This window comes from Diachasma alloeum, unplaced genomic scaffold (genome assembly GCF_001412515.2).
Source record: "Diachasma alloeum isolate Michigan unplaced genomic scaffold, Dall2.0 Dall_scaffold_00242, whole genome shotgun sequence".
Taxonomy (NCBI): Eukaryota; Metazoa; Arthropoda; class Insecta; order Hymenoptera; family Braconidae; genus Diachasma; species Diachasma alloeum.
The window spans coordinates 207,048-225,793 of record NW_021680393.1 but is presented as its reverse complement, the minus strand read 5'-3'; the positions used below and the strand labels follow the sequence as shown (position 1 = coordinate 225,793).

The following is an 18,746-nucleotide window of genomic DNA, read 5'->3' as shown; positions in this document are numbered from 1 at the left end:
TCAAGTAAATGAAACTAATCATATATGATTTCGAAGGGTATTTACTATTCTTCAAAATGGTGCCTGGTAATTATAATTTCATCGAATTTTCACCAAGTTATCCGAAATTGTTTCATTTTTTGAGTTATGTCACACGCCAAAAATTAAAGTTTTTACCACTTATTGATGCTTTAGACCTGACCAACGAGGATGTATTATATGTCAATTTATAGATCCCGTCTAGATCTTCAAAATGATGCCCCATATTATCCATTTAATCACCAAGGTCAATGGTTATAAGCGATAATGGGGCGATTTGGCATGTTACGTTTTGAAAATTTCCCTGTTTTTCCTCTCAATGACGAAATTTTCTTAGTTTCTGTTTAAATCTTTGGATGTTCACAATGCCTTTAACATTTGAATCAAATTAATAACAATTAACGCGACTGAATTCTCGCGGTGCCGGATGAAGGATAATTTAATAATGAACACAAGTTAGATGAAAACAATGTTTAGTTGTTTCACTTTGAATTACACTCTAAGTAATAAATTGACATGAGTTTTTTGCAATGAGTAACTACAGTTTCGCATTATAATAGCTAGTTGACTGTTCTCCTTTTATTTTGTTTTGAATGGGGAGACACCTGAAGTCATTTGTTTCAGTCATCGTTGTGCTCTCCAGCGCGCTTATGCATTTGAATCCACAATCGTGGACATACCGCCCGTCTCATTCTCTCATTGACAGAATGAAAGGATTCTATAACAAAAAAAGAATTAATAAAAAAAAGGGGGTTTTGGAATGTCTGGAAGCTTCTGTGAGGGCAAGAGAACTCTAGTTCTCTTACGTCTTACGCGGGTTCACGGCCCGCCATGCCTCGATTGGTTGAGTCATCCATGACTCTTAGTGGGATGAGTATCACGACTGGTCTGAGATAGGTTGAAGTGGCCGTCTTCGAGGTGACGATGCGTACGTCCCCATCCTTACCAGGGTGGGGCTCTAGAACTCGAGCCAGGGGCCAATTGCTCGGTGATGTCTGCAGATCTCGAATCAATACGAGGTCATTCACCGTGAGGTTCTCCGTCTTGAGCATCCATTTATTTCGTGTTTGGAGGGTGTGGAGGTACGTATCTCGCCATTTTTTCCAAAAACTATCGCTGATCTGGTGCACGAGTTGCCATCGAGAATGTCTGTTTGGGTTTAGCTCGAGGGTGGACGAAGAGGGCATTGAGCGGTTCCCTGATGAGAAAGTAGCCGGATTTTAAGGCGTTTAGGTCCTCAGAATCGTCGTGGAGAGGGCTGATTGGGCGAGAATTGAGACAATACTCGATTTTACTGAGTAAAGTAGACCACTCTTCGAAGGTTGGAGTGCAGTTGTTGGTCATCCTTCTCAGATGATTCTTCACTGATTTAATTGCAGCTTCCCATAGTCCTCCAAAATGTGGGGAGCTTGGGGGTATGAAGTGCCAATGGATCCCTCGGGTGGCCATTGTAGCTTGTAAATTGTTGTCTTGTTCAACCTGGGTTTGAACTAATTTTAGTTCGCCCCTAGCTCCTTGGAAGTTTGAGCCATTGTCACTGTAGATGTCCGAGGGGGTTCCACGGCGAGAAACATACCGATCTAGAGCTACTAGGAACGTCTGGCTTGTATAATCAGAGACAACTTTCAGATGAATGGCGCGGGTGGCAAGCCACACGAAAAGGGCGATATAGCCCTTGTAGGATTTGTGACCTCTCCCAGGTTTCATTCTCACGTTGATGGGTCCAGCGTAGTCGAGTCCAGTGTGAGTAAAGGCTGGAGAAGGGGTAATTCTCGGTGATGGTAGGTGGACCATAATTGGAGTTCTTGGTTTTCCATCATACCTAAGACATTTGGTGCACTTGGGAATGGGACCCTTAACAGCTCGGCGATCATTCAGGATCCAATATTGTTGTCGAAGAGTACTTAAGGTTGCTTGTAGACCACCATGGAAGGTTCTCAAATGGAGGTCGCTAATGATGAGGTTGGAGTTGTGTCCAGCAGGTAGGATGATCGGGTGTTTCTCAGCGTATGGTAAAGAGGCCTCTGAAAGTCTGCCACCGAGGCGGATGATGCCTTCATCATCTAGAAAGGGGGAGAGACGAGTTAGCGGGTCCTTGACATGTAATGATTTACCTTGGTTTAATTGTCTTAGCTGCTCTGTGAAGGCCTCTGCTTGAGATCCTCGCATCCAGAGGAGCCGTGCCTGGTTGATCAGGATAACCAAGGCTCTTCTCGATTTTTTTACTGTCCCCATTTTCAGGCAGTACGCAGTAACTCTCAATAATTTCGACCACGATGAGAATCGAAGCGGAAAATCGTCTTCCGGGGCGATCTCATTCACAGGATTTTCTGGTTGGATTAGTGTCGTGGTACAGCTCAGCACGTCACACTCAGGTTCTACTGCCAATGGTTGGTAGATAGTTTGGGTTTTTGGTCAATGACTTGGAGCGTGTTCCAGCCAAGCTGGTCCGCGCCACCAAAGAGGGTGTGTGAGAAGATCCTTGAGAAAAATTCCTCGTGAGGCACAGTCAGCAGGTTTGGACGTAGTGGGTACGTGATGCCAGGTAGCTCTTGGAGTTCTTGTTTGTATGTCTGAGATCTTGTTAGCGATGAAGGTAGGCCAATAAGAGGGATGTTTCTTCAACCAGGCCAGCACGATTAGAGAATTCGTCCCAGCATGGATGGGAGTATTTTTGAGGTTTATGGCACTCTGCACTCTCTCTAGTACTCGGGAGAGTAAATGAGCAGCACACAGCTCCAACTTAGCGATGGTTTGGTGCATGAGAGGAGCTACTTTTGATTTCCCCATGATCAGGCTGATGGAGGCTCTGTCGCTAGTATTGGGAACACGAAGGTAGACACCCGCTGCGTAGGCCTGTTTCGAGGCGTCACAGAACCCATGGAGCTCTGCATGGGGGTCAGTGGGTCCTTCAAGAATGAATCAAGGGATGCTGATTTCCTTAAGTTCGATAAGCTGCTGGTGGTACTTTTCCCATGCTTCGGTAACGCTCTCCGCTGCTTGGTCGTCCCAGTTCATCCCCAATAACCAGAGTTCCTGGATCGTGATCTTGGCGACGATGGTAGTGCGTGTAAGCCAACCAGCAGAGTCGAAAATTCTGGCTATCGTGGACAGTATCTCTCATTTGGTGGACCCTCCTGATTGTTCTAGCGAGATGGAGATCGTGAAGGCATCACTTTTCATGTCCCAAAGAACTCCCAGCACCTTGACCGCGTCCTTGTGTTTGATTTCAGCGGATGGATCGTAAGCTAGCAATTCAGGTGGTGTATTTTTAAGAGCGTCAGGATGGCTGGAAGTCCATTTTCTGAGGTGGAAGCCACCTGTCTGAAGAAGTTGTTGGAGTTCTAAAGTGAGCTGTTGAGCTTCCTCGACTGAGTTTGCTCCGAAAAAGGCGTCATCAACGTAAAAGTCTCGCTGGAGGATGATCGCAGCTCTGGGATATGAGTGACGTTCGTCAGATGCGAGTTGTTTCAGCACTCGATTCACTAGGTACGGTGCTGGGGCTATTCCATACGTTACTGTTTTCAAGTCGAATGATTTGCAACTTGGGAAGTAGGTTCTCGCCAGAGAATTCGTTGGAGATGCCTCTCTTCAGGGTCTACCAGTATTTGACGAAACATTTTTTCGACGTCTGCACGCAATGCCACTGGGTGCATCCTCCATCGTAAGATGATATCGAGTAAGTCTGGAAGCAGTTGTGGACCGATGAGCAGATGATCATTCAATGTAGTTTGATTTGTAGTCTTACTGGATGCGTTGAAGACCACTCGAAGGGCCGACGTGGTGCTGTCCTCTCTCAATACTGCATGATGGAGCAAGTACACGGGTTTCAGGTTCTCTGAGTCGAACTCGGGTGATGGTTCCATGTGGCCGAGATCGAAATATTCCTGAAGGAACTTATCGTACTCGATTTGATGGTGAGGAGTGGCTCGAAGATAGTTTCTCTGGCGTTCCAAGTACTTGAGAGCTATTCTGTAAGGCTCTCCAATGTTCAAGGGGAGCGCTCCCTTCAAAGGCAGGTGTACTGAATACCTTCCGTCTGGTCTACGTGAGTGAGTTTCCTTCAAGTGATTTTCGCACTTTTGATCATCCTCATTTAGCCCGATGGTTGTCGAGATCTCCTCTACTTCCCAGAATCGACGAATCAGTGTGTCGACTTTTTTCCTAATAGTACAGTACAGAGAAGAAAACTCTCCGGGCGTAGGTTTCTGCTGACTTGCTTGGAGACCAGTAACACTCCAACCAAATATTGTTTCCTGTGCTAAAGGAGTGTTGGCTGAGCCCTTCCGAATGCCTTCCAGGATGACTTCTGAATATAGACTTGCACCAATTATCAGCTCGATTCTTTGCTTGTTGGAGTTAATTGGGTCAGCGAGTTTGAGTCCCTTGAGGTGGTTCCATTCTGCTCCGGTGGTAGCGTGTAGTGGAACGTAAGACGTCAGTTTAGGGAGTACGTGGGCAGTGATGGAATGGGGGTTTTACCATCACCAGGAAGCAGCTCCCAAGTAATGGCACAGCGACAAGAAGCTGCCCTGGTTCCGTTGACTCCAGCAATCGTCACATCTACGCTAGTACGGGGAGCACGAAGCGCTTGGGCGATGGACTCGCTAACGAATGTTAGCTGTGAGCCTTGATCAAGCAGTGCTCTTACCGAAACGATTCGTCCATCCTTGGATCGGAGTCGTACAATAGCAATGGCGAGTAGAATGGAGTTCTCAGGTGCTGCATTGAGTGGGCTAACTTGACATGCCACTGTGTCGTTAGCCAGGGTTTCGTCTTGTAGTGCGATTTCCTCATCTGAGCTCGAACTCGATGTGACAAACTCACTATCACTACTGTCAACTGTTGCGTGAGCAGCACTACTGTGATTCTTGTCCTTGGCTGGCTGACGTGGAGAGTTACAGAGTAGCGCGTGATGCTTTCTCTTGCAATGACGACAGTGACCCGTATTCTCGCACTCCTTCCGCTCATGGTCACCTTGAAAACAGTTAAAATACAAGGATTTAGTTTTAGAAAATTCTCTCCTATCGCGTAGGGACATGCCCTTGAACGTTGCAGATGAACTGAGAGTGTGGTACTGCTGACAAGCAGGGCATATAACCTTGGGTTCTGTTGAGGAGTGGAGCGCTTTGGCTGTGTATTTTTGATGAGTCTTGAGGTTCGATGGGGTGACAGGCATTCGTGACAGCCTGCGAGCACGATCGTCTAGGAATTTTTTGATTTGATCCAGTGTGGGGAAAACTTTGGTTGAGTTGGCATGTGACTCTAAGTATTTGCGCGTCTCGACATCCAGTTTATTAACTGTGAGATAGACCAGCAAGTCGTCCCATTGATCGACCTTCCTGCCAATGTTGGCTAGTTGTTCATAAGCACGAGTGGTCTCATCATACAGGCGTCGTACTTCGTCGCTTGATTCATTCTTCATCTTCTTGATACTGAAGAGGCCCTTCAGATGCGCCCAGATCAACCCACACTCATCGTCATAACGATTTTTCAGCAAGTTCCAAGCAGTTTCATAATTGGGGTCACTAACCTCAATGTTCTCGATTAGGGCGAAGGCTCACTGTAGAGTGAAGTGCCCAGGAGGTGAAATTTCTGAACATCGGAACTATTCACATCATTCTGAATGGTTGAGAGCCAGAGGTTTCTATAGTTGTCCATTTGGAGCTCTCTCCATTAAACCTGGGCAATTTGATTTTTTCAAACTTGAATGGGAGGCTGGAGCTTGGTTGTGGGGCGGCTGCTGCTGGTGGAGGATTTGGGTTCAATGCGTGTATCAATTCAGTGAAGTATCTCTTACCACTAAAATACTGATTATGAGCAATTTCCAATCCCTTAGTGACAAAGTACCTGTGACTCTTGTTATCTGGACCTGCTAGCCGACGTACTCGTCTGTCAAGCAGTTTGATTTCTTGACAGAACACATCGTGTTGCTCTAAGGCCAGCTTGGCAGCGACTGGAGTTCGTTGATCTACTGGTAATGCCTTGAAAGCCGAGAGTTCATTGTTCATTAAGCTTACTCTCACCTCAAGTGTTTCCATCGTTTTCTCGAAAGTGTCGTCATCGGCCAAGAGTGATGCGTCCGGCGTATACAGCATTTTGGAGCTTGATAATTTTCTTACTCGCAAGAACAATCACTACTCGTTAATCACATAAAGTCACTGATCATCAAAGCAGCACAACGTCCAGAGTGCTCTCCAATGCTTCGGTTTTGATCACTAACACTTTTACTCTTTCGACAAGATAACACGTTGTTACATACTGAGGTTATGGTTTTGTTACTAATGAATTTCTCTTTAATTTTTCGTTCTGATGTTTCTCCAAGGGAGCCAGGTTATTATTAATTGCCTAGAGTTCAGCTTTCAACGTTTTATTTGGCGACATTAATTAATAATTGCAGGTTAGGTTTAGCCTAGCACGTGGCCACGCACGATACTCGATTTATCTCCGAGAAGTCGCGCGGTGATTCCAATTAGAAACAGACGGTTTGACTCTAGCAAACGCGATGTTTTTTTTTCAGTTAACTTGTGTGTCAATAATTATTTCTCCCACCTCCGGCTCGAAGGACTATGTTCACAATGCCTTTAACATTTGAATCAAACTAATAACAATTAACGCGACTGAATTCTCGCGGTGTTGGATGAAGGATAATTTAATAATGAACACAAGTTAGATGAAAACAATGTTCAATTGTTTCACTTTGAATTACACTCTAAGTAATAAATTGACATGAGTTTTTTGGAATGAGTAACAACAGTTTCGCATTGTAGCAGCTAGTTGACTGTTCTCCTTTTTTTTGTTTTGAATCGGGAGACACCTGAAGTCGTTTGTTTCAGTCATCGTTGTACTCTCCAGCGCGCTCATGCATTTGAATCCACCAGGGTCTGTCAACTTCATAGCAGATTTCGGAGCCGGAAATGGCCGGAAATTTCGGTTTCAGAATTTTCGATAGAGGCGCCATGGTGGTTTCGCTCATGCGCATCGAGAAAATTGAGTGGAGCTTGTGTGTTCATAATTCGTCGCGCGAAAACGAGGAATCAAAGGAAACTGTCTAAACGACCATGGATAAAACAAAACCACCTGATTCGATTATTCGAATTATTATTGGATAATTCTGATGAGCCAAATTATTCTTCAAAATTTAGTGATTAAATAAATGATACATAGAATCGCATTTTTCATCGAACAATTTATTTATTAAACTTGAACATTTAAACATTTATTCAACTTTTTCAGGACAGTCGATCAATAGATTAATAGAATTAATTTCCATAGACAAATAAAATTTTTAACAATTTAAACAAGCGTCCTTTTCGTGTTAACATCATCAGTTTTTCTAATTCCCTAAGAGAATGTCAAATAAACTCAACAAATTTCGTAACAAACGTAGTAATTAAGTAGTAAAGATTAAACATTAGAACGGAAGACACGACCTTTTCAAAAGATGTGGAATTATTTTGATAATGAGTTGTTTGAGGTGAAAATGTCAAAAAAACTTATTTGAAAGGCAGCAATCAACTAAACGATCGGTCCTACCGATTATCCTCGAGCACCATCGGGAACCTTCGGGTGGAGCGGTCAGGGGATCGCGAAACCCCCAAAAGGCTGTTGCTTTTCAGTATCGTCACGATAATGATAGAGTAGAGTCAGTTATTCATCAGTATTCCAAATTTAATGTTTTGCTCAGTACATCAACTTGTTAATTAATTCAGTATAAATTCAGTGACTCAACGAATTGAAAGTGAAGAGACAATCATCAATTTAATTAGACATTCAACAATTTAAGACCAAAGAGTGTAGTTATTAATTGACGAGTGGTTCGATCCCACATAAATATATTGGTGATTTTTATAATCTAATCTAAATAATTTTCCCAGCATCTCCCTCCACATTTTCATCCCATATCCACCCTAACCCTAGACATTCACCAAACAGAACTTTTTTGTAACAGGAGTAATCGCTAACAAAAAATATCCCTTGATATTTTCTCCTCAAATCACTAGTTAACGGGATAATTCTATAACTATCCATTTAAGTTATAATTGGAATGACGTAGTTGTTGCAATTTGAGATATTTGTTAATGGTATTTATCTCAGAATGTAGTGGGTTTAGAAGGAAATATCAAAAGACCTTTTTCGTAGTTGACAAAATTTCCCACAAAAAAATGTGCCGTTATTTTTCTCTAAAATCACTCGTTATCGAGACTATTTGATATTTAATAGAATGTGAAAAATTTATTCTGAACTTCAAGTCTGGAATCCATTGGTAATAATACATTCATGTCTCTAATGAGTGTTTTTAGGGAAAAATGTGAAAAAGCTCTTTTTGCAGAACATTTCCTCACCTACAAAAAAGTTCTATGATATTTTTCTCTAAAACCACTAGTTTCCGAGATAACTAGATACTCAATAGATGACAAATATGTGGGATTGGATTTCATCTGAGAAATGCTTTTTTGTGATTTGTTAATTAAGCATTTATCTTGGAACTGAGTGATTTTAGAAGGAAATATCAGAAGAACTTTTTTGTGAAAATTTTCTCAACTACCAAAAAGGTCTATTGACATTTTCCCTTAAAATGACTTGTTCACGAGATAAACACACAATTACCAAACTTTAGTTATTTTCAGAAAAGAGTGTCCACAATCCAAAAACATTGCCTACTCTAGAACCACTCCAAAACTAAATAATCCCACACTAAACAATAAAATATCAAAAATCAACAACCCCACTCCACCATCAAAAAACCCCAATTAAAACAATGCAAATTATCTCGAAAACAATTGATTTTTAATTGAAAAAAACCCAAGAGGCCTTCTTTGTAGCTGAATGATTTGTCAGCAAACAGTCTCATGGCATTTCCTTCGAAAATCACTCATTAACGAGATAATTGAACATTTAACAAAGTGTAAGAAATTTTGTTTTTTTTTTACTTTACGTAACTTTTTTAATCTGCATTGCGGGCCTTCTTCAAGGGTGAGGCTACGTCACGTCTTTGTCTCAGTTTATAGAGTTTCTTAATTGAGGGCATGTGCCCTGTGTAGCTACTGAAGTCGTACAGTAACTTTTTGCAAAAAAAAAGTCCCTCAAGGCCTCGGGTATCCCTCGTATCTCCAGTACCCGGCTATTGCTCAGAAGAATGCAAGAAGAAACGTCCTCAGCAGAAAAAATCAAGTCATAGTTGATCAGGTAATGGAGAATTGTCGTTGCCTCAGTCCTGGAGAATTCCCTCGCCGGGTCTGTGAATCTCTCTCTGTCATAGGTGGGAAGACGCAGAGTGAGTGGCCGAGGGGGTTGAGAACTGTTTATGGGGTGCTGGAGATTGTAGCTGAGAGATTCACTCATTTTTCGCGAATCTGACAAAGACAGAATTTTCTGAGTTTAGTTTGTGACAAGGTAAAAAAGCCCCCTATTTAATTCCCCCTAAGATGTATATATTTTCCGCCACCGTTGGTTCCCCGAAGCTCCCCGCTACTCCCATACCCCTTCCCTATAGCAGCCCCGCAGCTCGCACTCCTCCCCTGCCTCGGCCCACAAGATGATCGCCAGAGAGGAACAGCCGAACACGGAAGAGCTGAGTAGTCCCCGCCACCCTCACCCCCCCGTAGTCGTCGCCAAGTGAGCCCATGGTCCGACCCGAGCACGAGGAGGACCGAAGATGCTCCGGCTACACCCCGCCGCCCGCACCTACTCGAATACATCCCCCAATTACCTAGAGCCAAGAGCCGAGGTGAGCCGAAGACGAGGCCCACCGGCGAATGCATAGAGGAAAGAAGGAACGAACACTCGTGATCACATCTCCGGGAAGAGCACGTGTCATTTTTTAAAGTAGTGGTTAAGATAATAGGAAAGAGGCCCCAGTGCACATTTTTGAGGTCAGGAAGGAACTGACGACTCTGTGGAGGAATTAGTGGTGATCCCAGGAGCTGGAGGACGGACTGGAGGCTCAGGACACCATTGATCCAGATATTGGAGTTGGACGCAGAGTTGGAATCCTAGTTGTTGGTCTTCGCCGTGAGTACTAGGTGCATTCCTCCCCTTTCGACCAGTGATTTCCCCGTATATTCTTTCCCCTTGCCTCCCCCCAGCGGTGAGCCACGACTATTCATTTTGCCCCCCATTGTATTAAGCCCCGTTGTATTAAGAGTAATTAGAGTCATTGAATCAAGAGTGCAAACGTCGAGTCAGTTCCCTGGATTTTTGCCCCTTTTTCGTAAGAGTAGAATCATCCCATCTTTGCGAGTGTTCAATTACCTGGCCTTACCCTTCCCCTAGATTCATTGATAAAAGGCGTAATACATTTTTGAGAGAATCTAGTGTAATTTAATATTGAAAATACATTCATTATATTTCAATTACCCCTCATTGTTCAGAGTTTCTAGAATGTTCCTATCCTCTTTTCGGATTATTTTAATAGCAAGGTCACAAGTTTTTGGTGAATATCTCGTAATTTAAGAGAGATAGGGGCATTTTCATGGCGAGAATAAGATGTACAAGGGGGGTACCCTTCTCCTCCGCCTCCATCCATAAGGCATGTGATGAAATATCAAATAAATTAATTTAAGGTGTTCTTATGAAATTAAATATCCGTGCCGGTAAGGCAAAATTGAAGCCTTACTAGCGCTTGGCGTTACCCAGAGTCCACCACGAGGAGCTGGCATTGGACTCCAAAAAATCCCAGCCATTAGTCCTTTCTCTTTTTTTATTATTGAAAATTCATGTAAAAACATGAAAAATGAGCACAAACTGAGATCTCTAACATGAACATTGACGAAGATATTGAAGATTCAACATTTTTTTTCTTCCAAAAATAAAAATTTTTAATTCAAATTACGAGGGATTGATAATCATGACAAAAATATTATAAAATAGGGATTTGTTAGGAGCTTTTCTCAACTTTTCAAAAAAAATATTGTTTTTTATGTTTGGAGTCATTTTTTCGTGTAAAACTAAAAATGAAAGTTTCAATGGTTAATTTCAAGGCGTTCCCCGCTTTTTTCGCAATTTTTTTTTTTTCATTGAAAAACTGAGGAAATTTCCTAACCGATACATAAATTTGATTTTGGTGTTCTGCAGAATGCAGACGTGGAGGGGTGAAAAAAGTCTATTTGATATTCTCTGGATATAAGTTTTTCAGAAATATCCTTGAATCTAAGCAAGGTGGAAAATTTTTGTTAAAACCTTTTTTGTAGAGCACAATGAGACCTACAAAAAATGTCGTTATGAAAATGCCCTATCTACCTTAGATTCAACGATATTTCTGAAGAAGGGATATACAGAGAATATCAAATTAGGCTTTTTTCATATTGTCCCATTTTGCCCCACCAGCTCCGATAAATAAATTCAGGTCAGTGTAGATCATTACAAAGAGAAAAGAGTGTATTTTTTATTAAAAAATAATAAATAAACCATCCTTAGGAAACGAAAGTGGTCAATTGAAACGTGTCCAAAGCCGTCTCTCTACTTGAATTTATCACGTCTCGTTTTTCTCTTCTAAAAACTTTATGCTAGAAATAATCCCGATAAAATTATAAGAGCGTAGTTAATTACCTATTTTTCTTTTTCAGTTTTTTACTTGAAGAGATGAAAACTGCGTAATAAACGTCATGAAAAAAAAGGAGCGTGTGAGAATGAGCGTAAAATAACACTGCTGCTGACGACAATCGGTCAAACAACTGAAGCGCGCAGGTACATGGCACATCCAGTGTGAATTGCAGCGTTCCAGCGTTGCAACATATACTGAATGTAGCAAGACGCTTGTACGCAAGCACTGTACTGCTCGTACTGCGATTCTGATTGGTCGTCGAAACATTACAATCCAATTCAAAATCGAGATTGGATTATAATTAAATTGTCACCGTAAAGTGAAAAGGGTGTAGCTTTTACGCCCTTTCACTCTACAATGATGAAATTATCTAGGAGAGAACCGAGCAAGTGAAATGACAATAAGAAATTCGCGGAACAAAGGTTTGGTTTGCTCCAAACTGGAAAATTCAAATACCATTTCATTTGTCCGGTTCTCCCCCAATGTTATCGAATAGTCATTGTGAATTAATTCCATTACTAAATTAGCTTAAATTTTCAGCGACAAGACCTGACAAGTATAAAACGGAAGGAGTGAGAAAAAACAATATTCGTAATTAGTGATTTATGTCATTAATGAGTGATTGTGGGGGGAAATGTCAAAACACCTTGTTTGAAAGGCAGCAATCAACTAAACGGTCGGTCCTACCGATTATCGTCAAGCACCATCGGTAACCTTCGGGTGGAGCGGTCAGGGGATCGCGAAACCCCCAAAAGGCAGTTGCTTTTCTGTATCGTCACGATAATGATAGAGTAGAGTCAGTTACTCATCAGTATTCTAAATTTAATATTTTGCTCAGTACATCAACTTGTTAATTAATTCAGTATAAATTCAGTAACTCAACGAATTGAAAGTAATGAGACAATTATCAATTTAATAAGACATTCAACAATTTAAGACCAAAAAGTGTAGTAAATTAAGGACGAGTGGTTCGATCCCACGAAAATATATTGAGATTTTTTATAACACGCCTACCATAATTTTCCCAACATCTCCCTCCACATTTCATCCCACATCCACCCTAAAACTAGTTCCTCACCAAACAGTGGTCCTTCGAGCCGGATTGTGGGTGAAAACGTGTGTAAAGTGCTGTGGAAAAATTAAGGGACGCCTCGTGTCGAGAAAAAATTCGGGGTTCGCACGGGCAAGTCAACGGAAACTTCCAGAACATTCGCCTTGTTTACACCCGCAAGGGCGACGGGTTTACAAGGGACATACCAGTGAAATTCAGTGTCGAAATCGGGAGCGTTCGTGAGTGTCGAGTGTCGCCGAAGCCCATCAACACTTGGCCACGTGCGCCACGCAACAGGCGACTCATCAAAGTTCGGCAATCGGTAACGCAACAGCCACCCGTAGCCTCTCAACAGCCGATAACTCACCTAAACCGACAAATTAGCACGGACAATCACCATGGCAGACGACGCTCAGGTCAACGACCCTACTCAGGAAAAACTCAACAGTCCAAGTGTATCGTCAGGATCAACGAAGCCCGCTCAACAAAATTCACCGCCAGCGCTCACCATGCAACAGGAAGGTCAATTGAGACTATTGACATTTAAGGTAGAGACTCTGATGGAGATCTATGATGAACTACTGCAAGATGTTGACAGCGAAGAGGACCTTACCTTAGAGGAATTAGACGGGCATAAGGAGATAATCGAGACAAAGTGGAATGAATATTTTGGAATTTATGCCGTTCTAGTCGAGCATCTCCCCCCTGATCATGAGTACGTCACCGAAGGGGTACATAAGCGAGCCACAAGGACAAGAAGACAAGCCTTGATGCTTATCGCTCGACTGAAGGGTCAACCAGCAAGGAAGAACGACTCAACCAGTAGTTCAACCGATCAGAATCAAGCCACTCAACTCAAGCGTCTCGACATTAAACCATTCGATGGGAAGCCTGAAGAATGGAAAGAATTTAGCGACCTTTTTCTATCATTGGTGGGAAATATTCCTTCGATTCCATCAGTACAGAAGCTGGTTCGACTGAAGGGATGCCTAAGAGGTCCAGCAGCAACTCTCCTCTCGACCTTCCAAGTCAAGGACAAGAACTACAAGAAAGCCTGGCAGAAACTCACCAAGAGAGCAACAGCAGAAAACCTCAGCGCTAACACAGCAGTAGCCATGGAGACTCCCAATCAACTGCATGATGTGACGGGATTGACACAGGAGAATATCCCCGAGTAAATGATAGCTCACTTGCTGAGAACATCACTCGATGCCGAGACTCTGAAAGCATGGGAGCTTAGGATGGGATCCTCCAAGGAATTTTCCACTCTCAAAGAATTATCAACATTTATCGAGGCCTACGCGAGAGGAGTCTACTCTGGCGTTAATCTCAACTGAAGCACATCACCAGCAGAAGCCAAGGGGATATCCGAGATTCCAGGACTGAGAGTTAAGTATCATTTTCCATTTATTATTATTATTTTGGCAAGTGATACGTCTCTCACCCTGTTTCTCCCCTTAGCAATCATCAACAATGAGTTCGGCGACAACTGGGGGAATTTACGCCTCTCTCAGTCGACAAAGGGCTTACCAGAAGGAAGAACATCACCAACATGAGGGTCAAGGCTCACCAAAGGAAGACACGACTTCAGATCAACAGTCAGCCCATCAACTACATCGCTAAAAGAGATCATCAACAAATTTTGCAGAAATCGGCGCTCTAAGAAATATTAAACAGCCGATTTACATAATGAAGTGACTGGTCCATTCAACATTATCAGGAGGATTAACAACCAAGGCGGTTCACCTCGTCAAGTCCTAGAATCTTCAAGTAGTTGGCCAACACACAGCAATTATGGAACACTCCGAGGTACGTAATTGCACAGTTTGTTCACCGAGGATTTCTCCAATGGCCGTAAAGAAACCTTCAACGAGCAGCTGATGGAGCGTCACCAAAGTTCAGGGACCAGGAAATATGCAAATTTAATATAATCAATTGCACACAAAGTAAGGAGCTATCACCATAGACGATCAACAACTGTGGGGCACAGTTAAAACTCCAGAAATCGACAAAAAGGCATCAGAATTTCCAGAAGCCTCTCCAGCATACAATCTACCGCAGAACAGGCCCTGGAAGAAGATGTTATTAGCCAGAAGCAGAGAAAATCTCCAACAGCAAATTCACCAATTAATTCATCATCCCTGATGATGAATGCCCCCGGGGTGTTTGAAAGGCAGCAATCAACTAAACGGTCGGTCCTACCGATTATCGTCGAGCACCATCGGAAACCTTCGGGTGGAGCGGTCAGGGGATCGCGAAACCCCCAAAAGGCAGTTGCTTTTCTGTATCGTCACGATAATGATAGGGTAGAGTCAGTTACTCATCAGTATTCTAAATTTAATATTTTGCTCAGTACATCAACTTGTTAATTAATTCAGTATAAATTCAGTGACTCAACGAATTGAAAGTAATGAGACAATTATCAATTTAATAAGACATTCAACAATTTAAGACCAAAGAGTGTAATAAATTAACGACGAGTGGTTCGATCCCACGAAAATATATTGAGATTTTTTATAACACGCCTACCATAATTTTCCCAACATCTCCCTCCACATTTCATCCCACATCCACCCTAAAACTAGTTCCTCACCAAACAGACCTTTTTTACAAAGGAGAGAATTTCCTAAAAAAAATATTTTCTGATATTTCTTCCCGGAGTCTCCCATTATCAAGATAATTCAATATTTGGTCAAGATTCGAAAAATCGATTTGATTACTGAACGGTAACGCGTCTTTTGATTTTGATTCTTGTGAGTATTTTTGCGATTCTCTTGAGAACTGGTGATTTTGGAAAGAAATTTCAAAAGACCTTTTTTTGTAGAAAATCAAATTTTTTACAAAAAACGTCTCTTATTATTTTCTCCGAGAATCACACATTAACTAGATAATTTCATTCACAATTTTGAATGCTCATTATTGAAGTAATTCAATGTGATGTATAATATATGATAGTTTTTGTTGAATAACTCTGAATCTAAGGAAGATAAAAAAATTTAGAATAAAATCGTTTTTTATTAGTGGCATTAGACCTACAAAATAAGTCTTTAGGGAATTTTTGCTATCTTCCCTCAATTCTGAGATATCTAGCAAAAACAGAAGTTTGAAAAATATAGATTTTCCTCCTTTTAACTTTTCACAACTAAATTAGATTCCTCCGAATTATAATAAAATATTAATATAATATAGTGAATATAATATAGTGATACTCACTAGCATTTTGTTTCCCTGTAGATGATCAGACTCCTCCTCACTAGGAAAGCCAATATCCTGACAATTTATCATCGACGTCACAATGCAAAAACAATAAATGAAGAACAATTTTTCAAAAGTATAAAGCGACAAAACAATACTCAATGTACGAAAATACAAACAGAGAATACAGAACTCACTTTATTGAATATAAAAACATTGAATGATGACTTTGATATAGCAGACACCATACTGGTTGAATTATAAACGGAAATTTAGATATTTCGTTGAGTTATCAGACCCAAAATAAAGTACTCCTCGTCTTTTGTAATATTCAGGGCTGAAGGGAAAAAACCAATAATTTAGTGATGAAACGAGGGTTAATTTCTCAAGGTAATGTTTTTTTTTAATATTTCAAAAAGCAAATGAGAAAGCAGGATTTTCATAACGGATTGAATTATCCGATCTTTCATCCGATCCAGAAATATTCAGTAGTAACCAAAGTTTGACTTTCGAAAATGAATTGTTCATTATGCAATTAGGTTGGTTATAAATTATTTCAGTAGCGAAATGGTAAAGGGTAACAAGTCGACTTATTTCCTAGTTAACTTATCGAGGATTCTCTCGAAATCTAAGAGGGATATCGAAATTTTTATAAAGACCTTATTTGAAACGCAACTAAATTTCCAGAACATTCTGGTCGACTATCGGCCTACTTCGAAAATCTCCGGGACCCTTCGGGTCATCAGTCATAAGTCACCGAAACACGCCCGAATCAGTTTAGGCTTAGCCTCTCACCGTACAAGTCTATCTCGGGCAAATCACCTGTAGAAGTTTTATATCGCACCTCACCGAGTACAGTAGCTTCTTGAACCTCACCTAGCTCACTAGTAATCAAGTACATCACCGGTCTTTGGAAGATCACTGTTTTGTTCAGTACATCACCTCTGTTGATTAAATTCAGCCCAAATTCAGTGACTCAACGAATTTACAGTGAAAGACAATCATCAATTTAATTAGACATTCAACTATTGCAAACCAAAGAGTGTAAAGACTTTTGACAAAGTGGTTCGATCCCACAAAATAAAGTGTGATTTTTTAAATCCGGCTCATCAATAATTTTCCCAAAATGTCCCTCCACATTTTCATCCCACATCCACCCTAAATCTAGTCATTCACCAAACAGACCTTTTTTATAGGGCAAAATGAGATCTACAAAAAAGGTCTCGACAAAAATTTTGTTATCTCCCTTAGATTCCGAGATATTTTTCAAAAACTCGACTAAGAACAGAATCGAATTGTTACCCTTTACCACTTTGCTACTGATTTTAAAAGGAAATATGAGAATACCTTGTTTGTGGGAAATTTCATCAGCTACAATAAGACTGTTCAGTCATTTCCTCGCAGAGTCGTTAATTACTGAGATAAATGAGAATTTAATGATATACATAATCTTTTCAAAATTCACAAATTACGTCTGACTAGTTACGGGCTTATCCACTAATCAGTTACTCTACTAAAAAAGGTTTAATCATATTTTTTGTCTCATTAGCAATTCAAATCTCAAATCCTAACTAATTGTACACCCGAGCTGGTCTCAATAAGGACCAACGACTGTTATTATTTTTCAATGCAAAATGACGTAATAACACTATCATTCAAATCATCTTCCCATTTTCAAGCTATTCTCGGATATCTGAGATCCTATCCAATCAATCATCCATGTAACGTAGCATCAATTAATACAATTTTCGATCCAGATGTCTTCTTCTCCTTTTTAAACAAATACATGTCTAATTGACAGCGAGAGAGTTCAAGCCTCAGCAGAATCATGGTGCCTGAACATGTTGAGTTTACACCCAGTAAAACGATGCATTTATCACATAATCTCGCTGGATGGTTCACCTGGATCAGATACAAGGAAAATTGTTATAATAAATCCTATTTATATTCAATTCAGAATAGAGAGAAAGAAAAGAAAATAATAACAATGAAGTCTTCCCCGAGTTTTAGAATTTTCCAATAGTCAAAACCAAAGTCACAGCCCCAGTTGTACTTGAGTGCACTTATTAATTAATTAATTATCAATTTTTTTTTTCTATAATTCTTTGACGTATGATAATTTATTACATCGTTAATGATTCTCTAAGTTATTCATTCTTTTCATCTTCAAATCCAAAATAAATCCTCTTCAATTTCTTCTTCATTTATCCTCGAAACTAGCAGACTTATCAGAAAATAAGACTTATCGGAAGGAAAAACCGACTGATTAATCATCAAATTGTCCTAATCCCGATCCAAGAGCTTCGACTAATCTACTACATATTCTTGGGCATTATTGAGTCCTTCTTGTGGAATAGTTCGGTGGACCGAGGCATAACTCATACCTATGAAATAAGGTTGAAAATGTTGTAATGTATAACTCAATCATATCGTGTGAAGAAGTACTTTTCTTGTATATTCGAATAGCTGTCATTAATGGGTGCTCTGCAAACCTGGCAGCCATAGAATACAGAATCCATAAATCTGAAAGAACAAATATTTGAAACAATGTAATTGAGATTCTGGAAGGCACAAGAGAGAAAGGTGCAGCGATCAAACTTCACCCAGAGACTGCAAGGAATGGAGCTTCAGGAGAAAGAGGAAGAGGAACAAGTTGATTATCAAACATCAAACATTAGAGGACGATAACAGGAATAAATTAACGGCTGTGGAAAATGAGGAAATTATTAGGGAATTTGGAGAGGTAACAGCAGGACCGCTGGTATGAACCAAGTGCAGAAAATGAACCAGTCAGTGACGTAATCAGTAGCAAAATGGTATGGAGAACAAGCAGATTTGTCACATCTCGTTAAACATGAACTTACCTCGATAATAAGCCATTTCAATAGGGAAATATGGAGGACCTTCATCAAAACTCTGAAAATTTCATACAAAAAA

General features: G+C 40.8%; 1 protein-coding gene across 1 annotated transcript; it reads right to left on the bottom strand.

Annotated features, from left to right (window-relative positions):
- Window positions 1–1,128: 1,128 nt before the first annotated feature.
- Window positions 1,129–2,253, bottom strand: LOC107037459. Its single transcript, XM_015256024.1, has one exon. The coding sequence runs from the start codon at window positions 2,251–2,253 to the stop codon at window positions 1,129–1,131; it is 1,125 nt and encodes a 374-aa protein (XP_015111510.1).
- Between the last annotated feature and the right edge of the window lie 16,493 nt (window positions 2,254–18,746).

Excerpts from the sequence above, each read along its gene's own strand:
- LOC107037459 (XM_015256024.1), bottom strand. The coding sequence starts at position 2,253 with ATGGGGACAGTAAAAAAATCGAGAAGAGCCTTGGTTATCCTGATCAAC.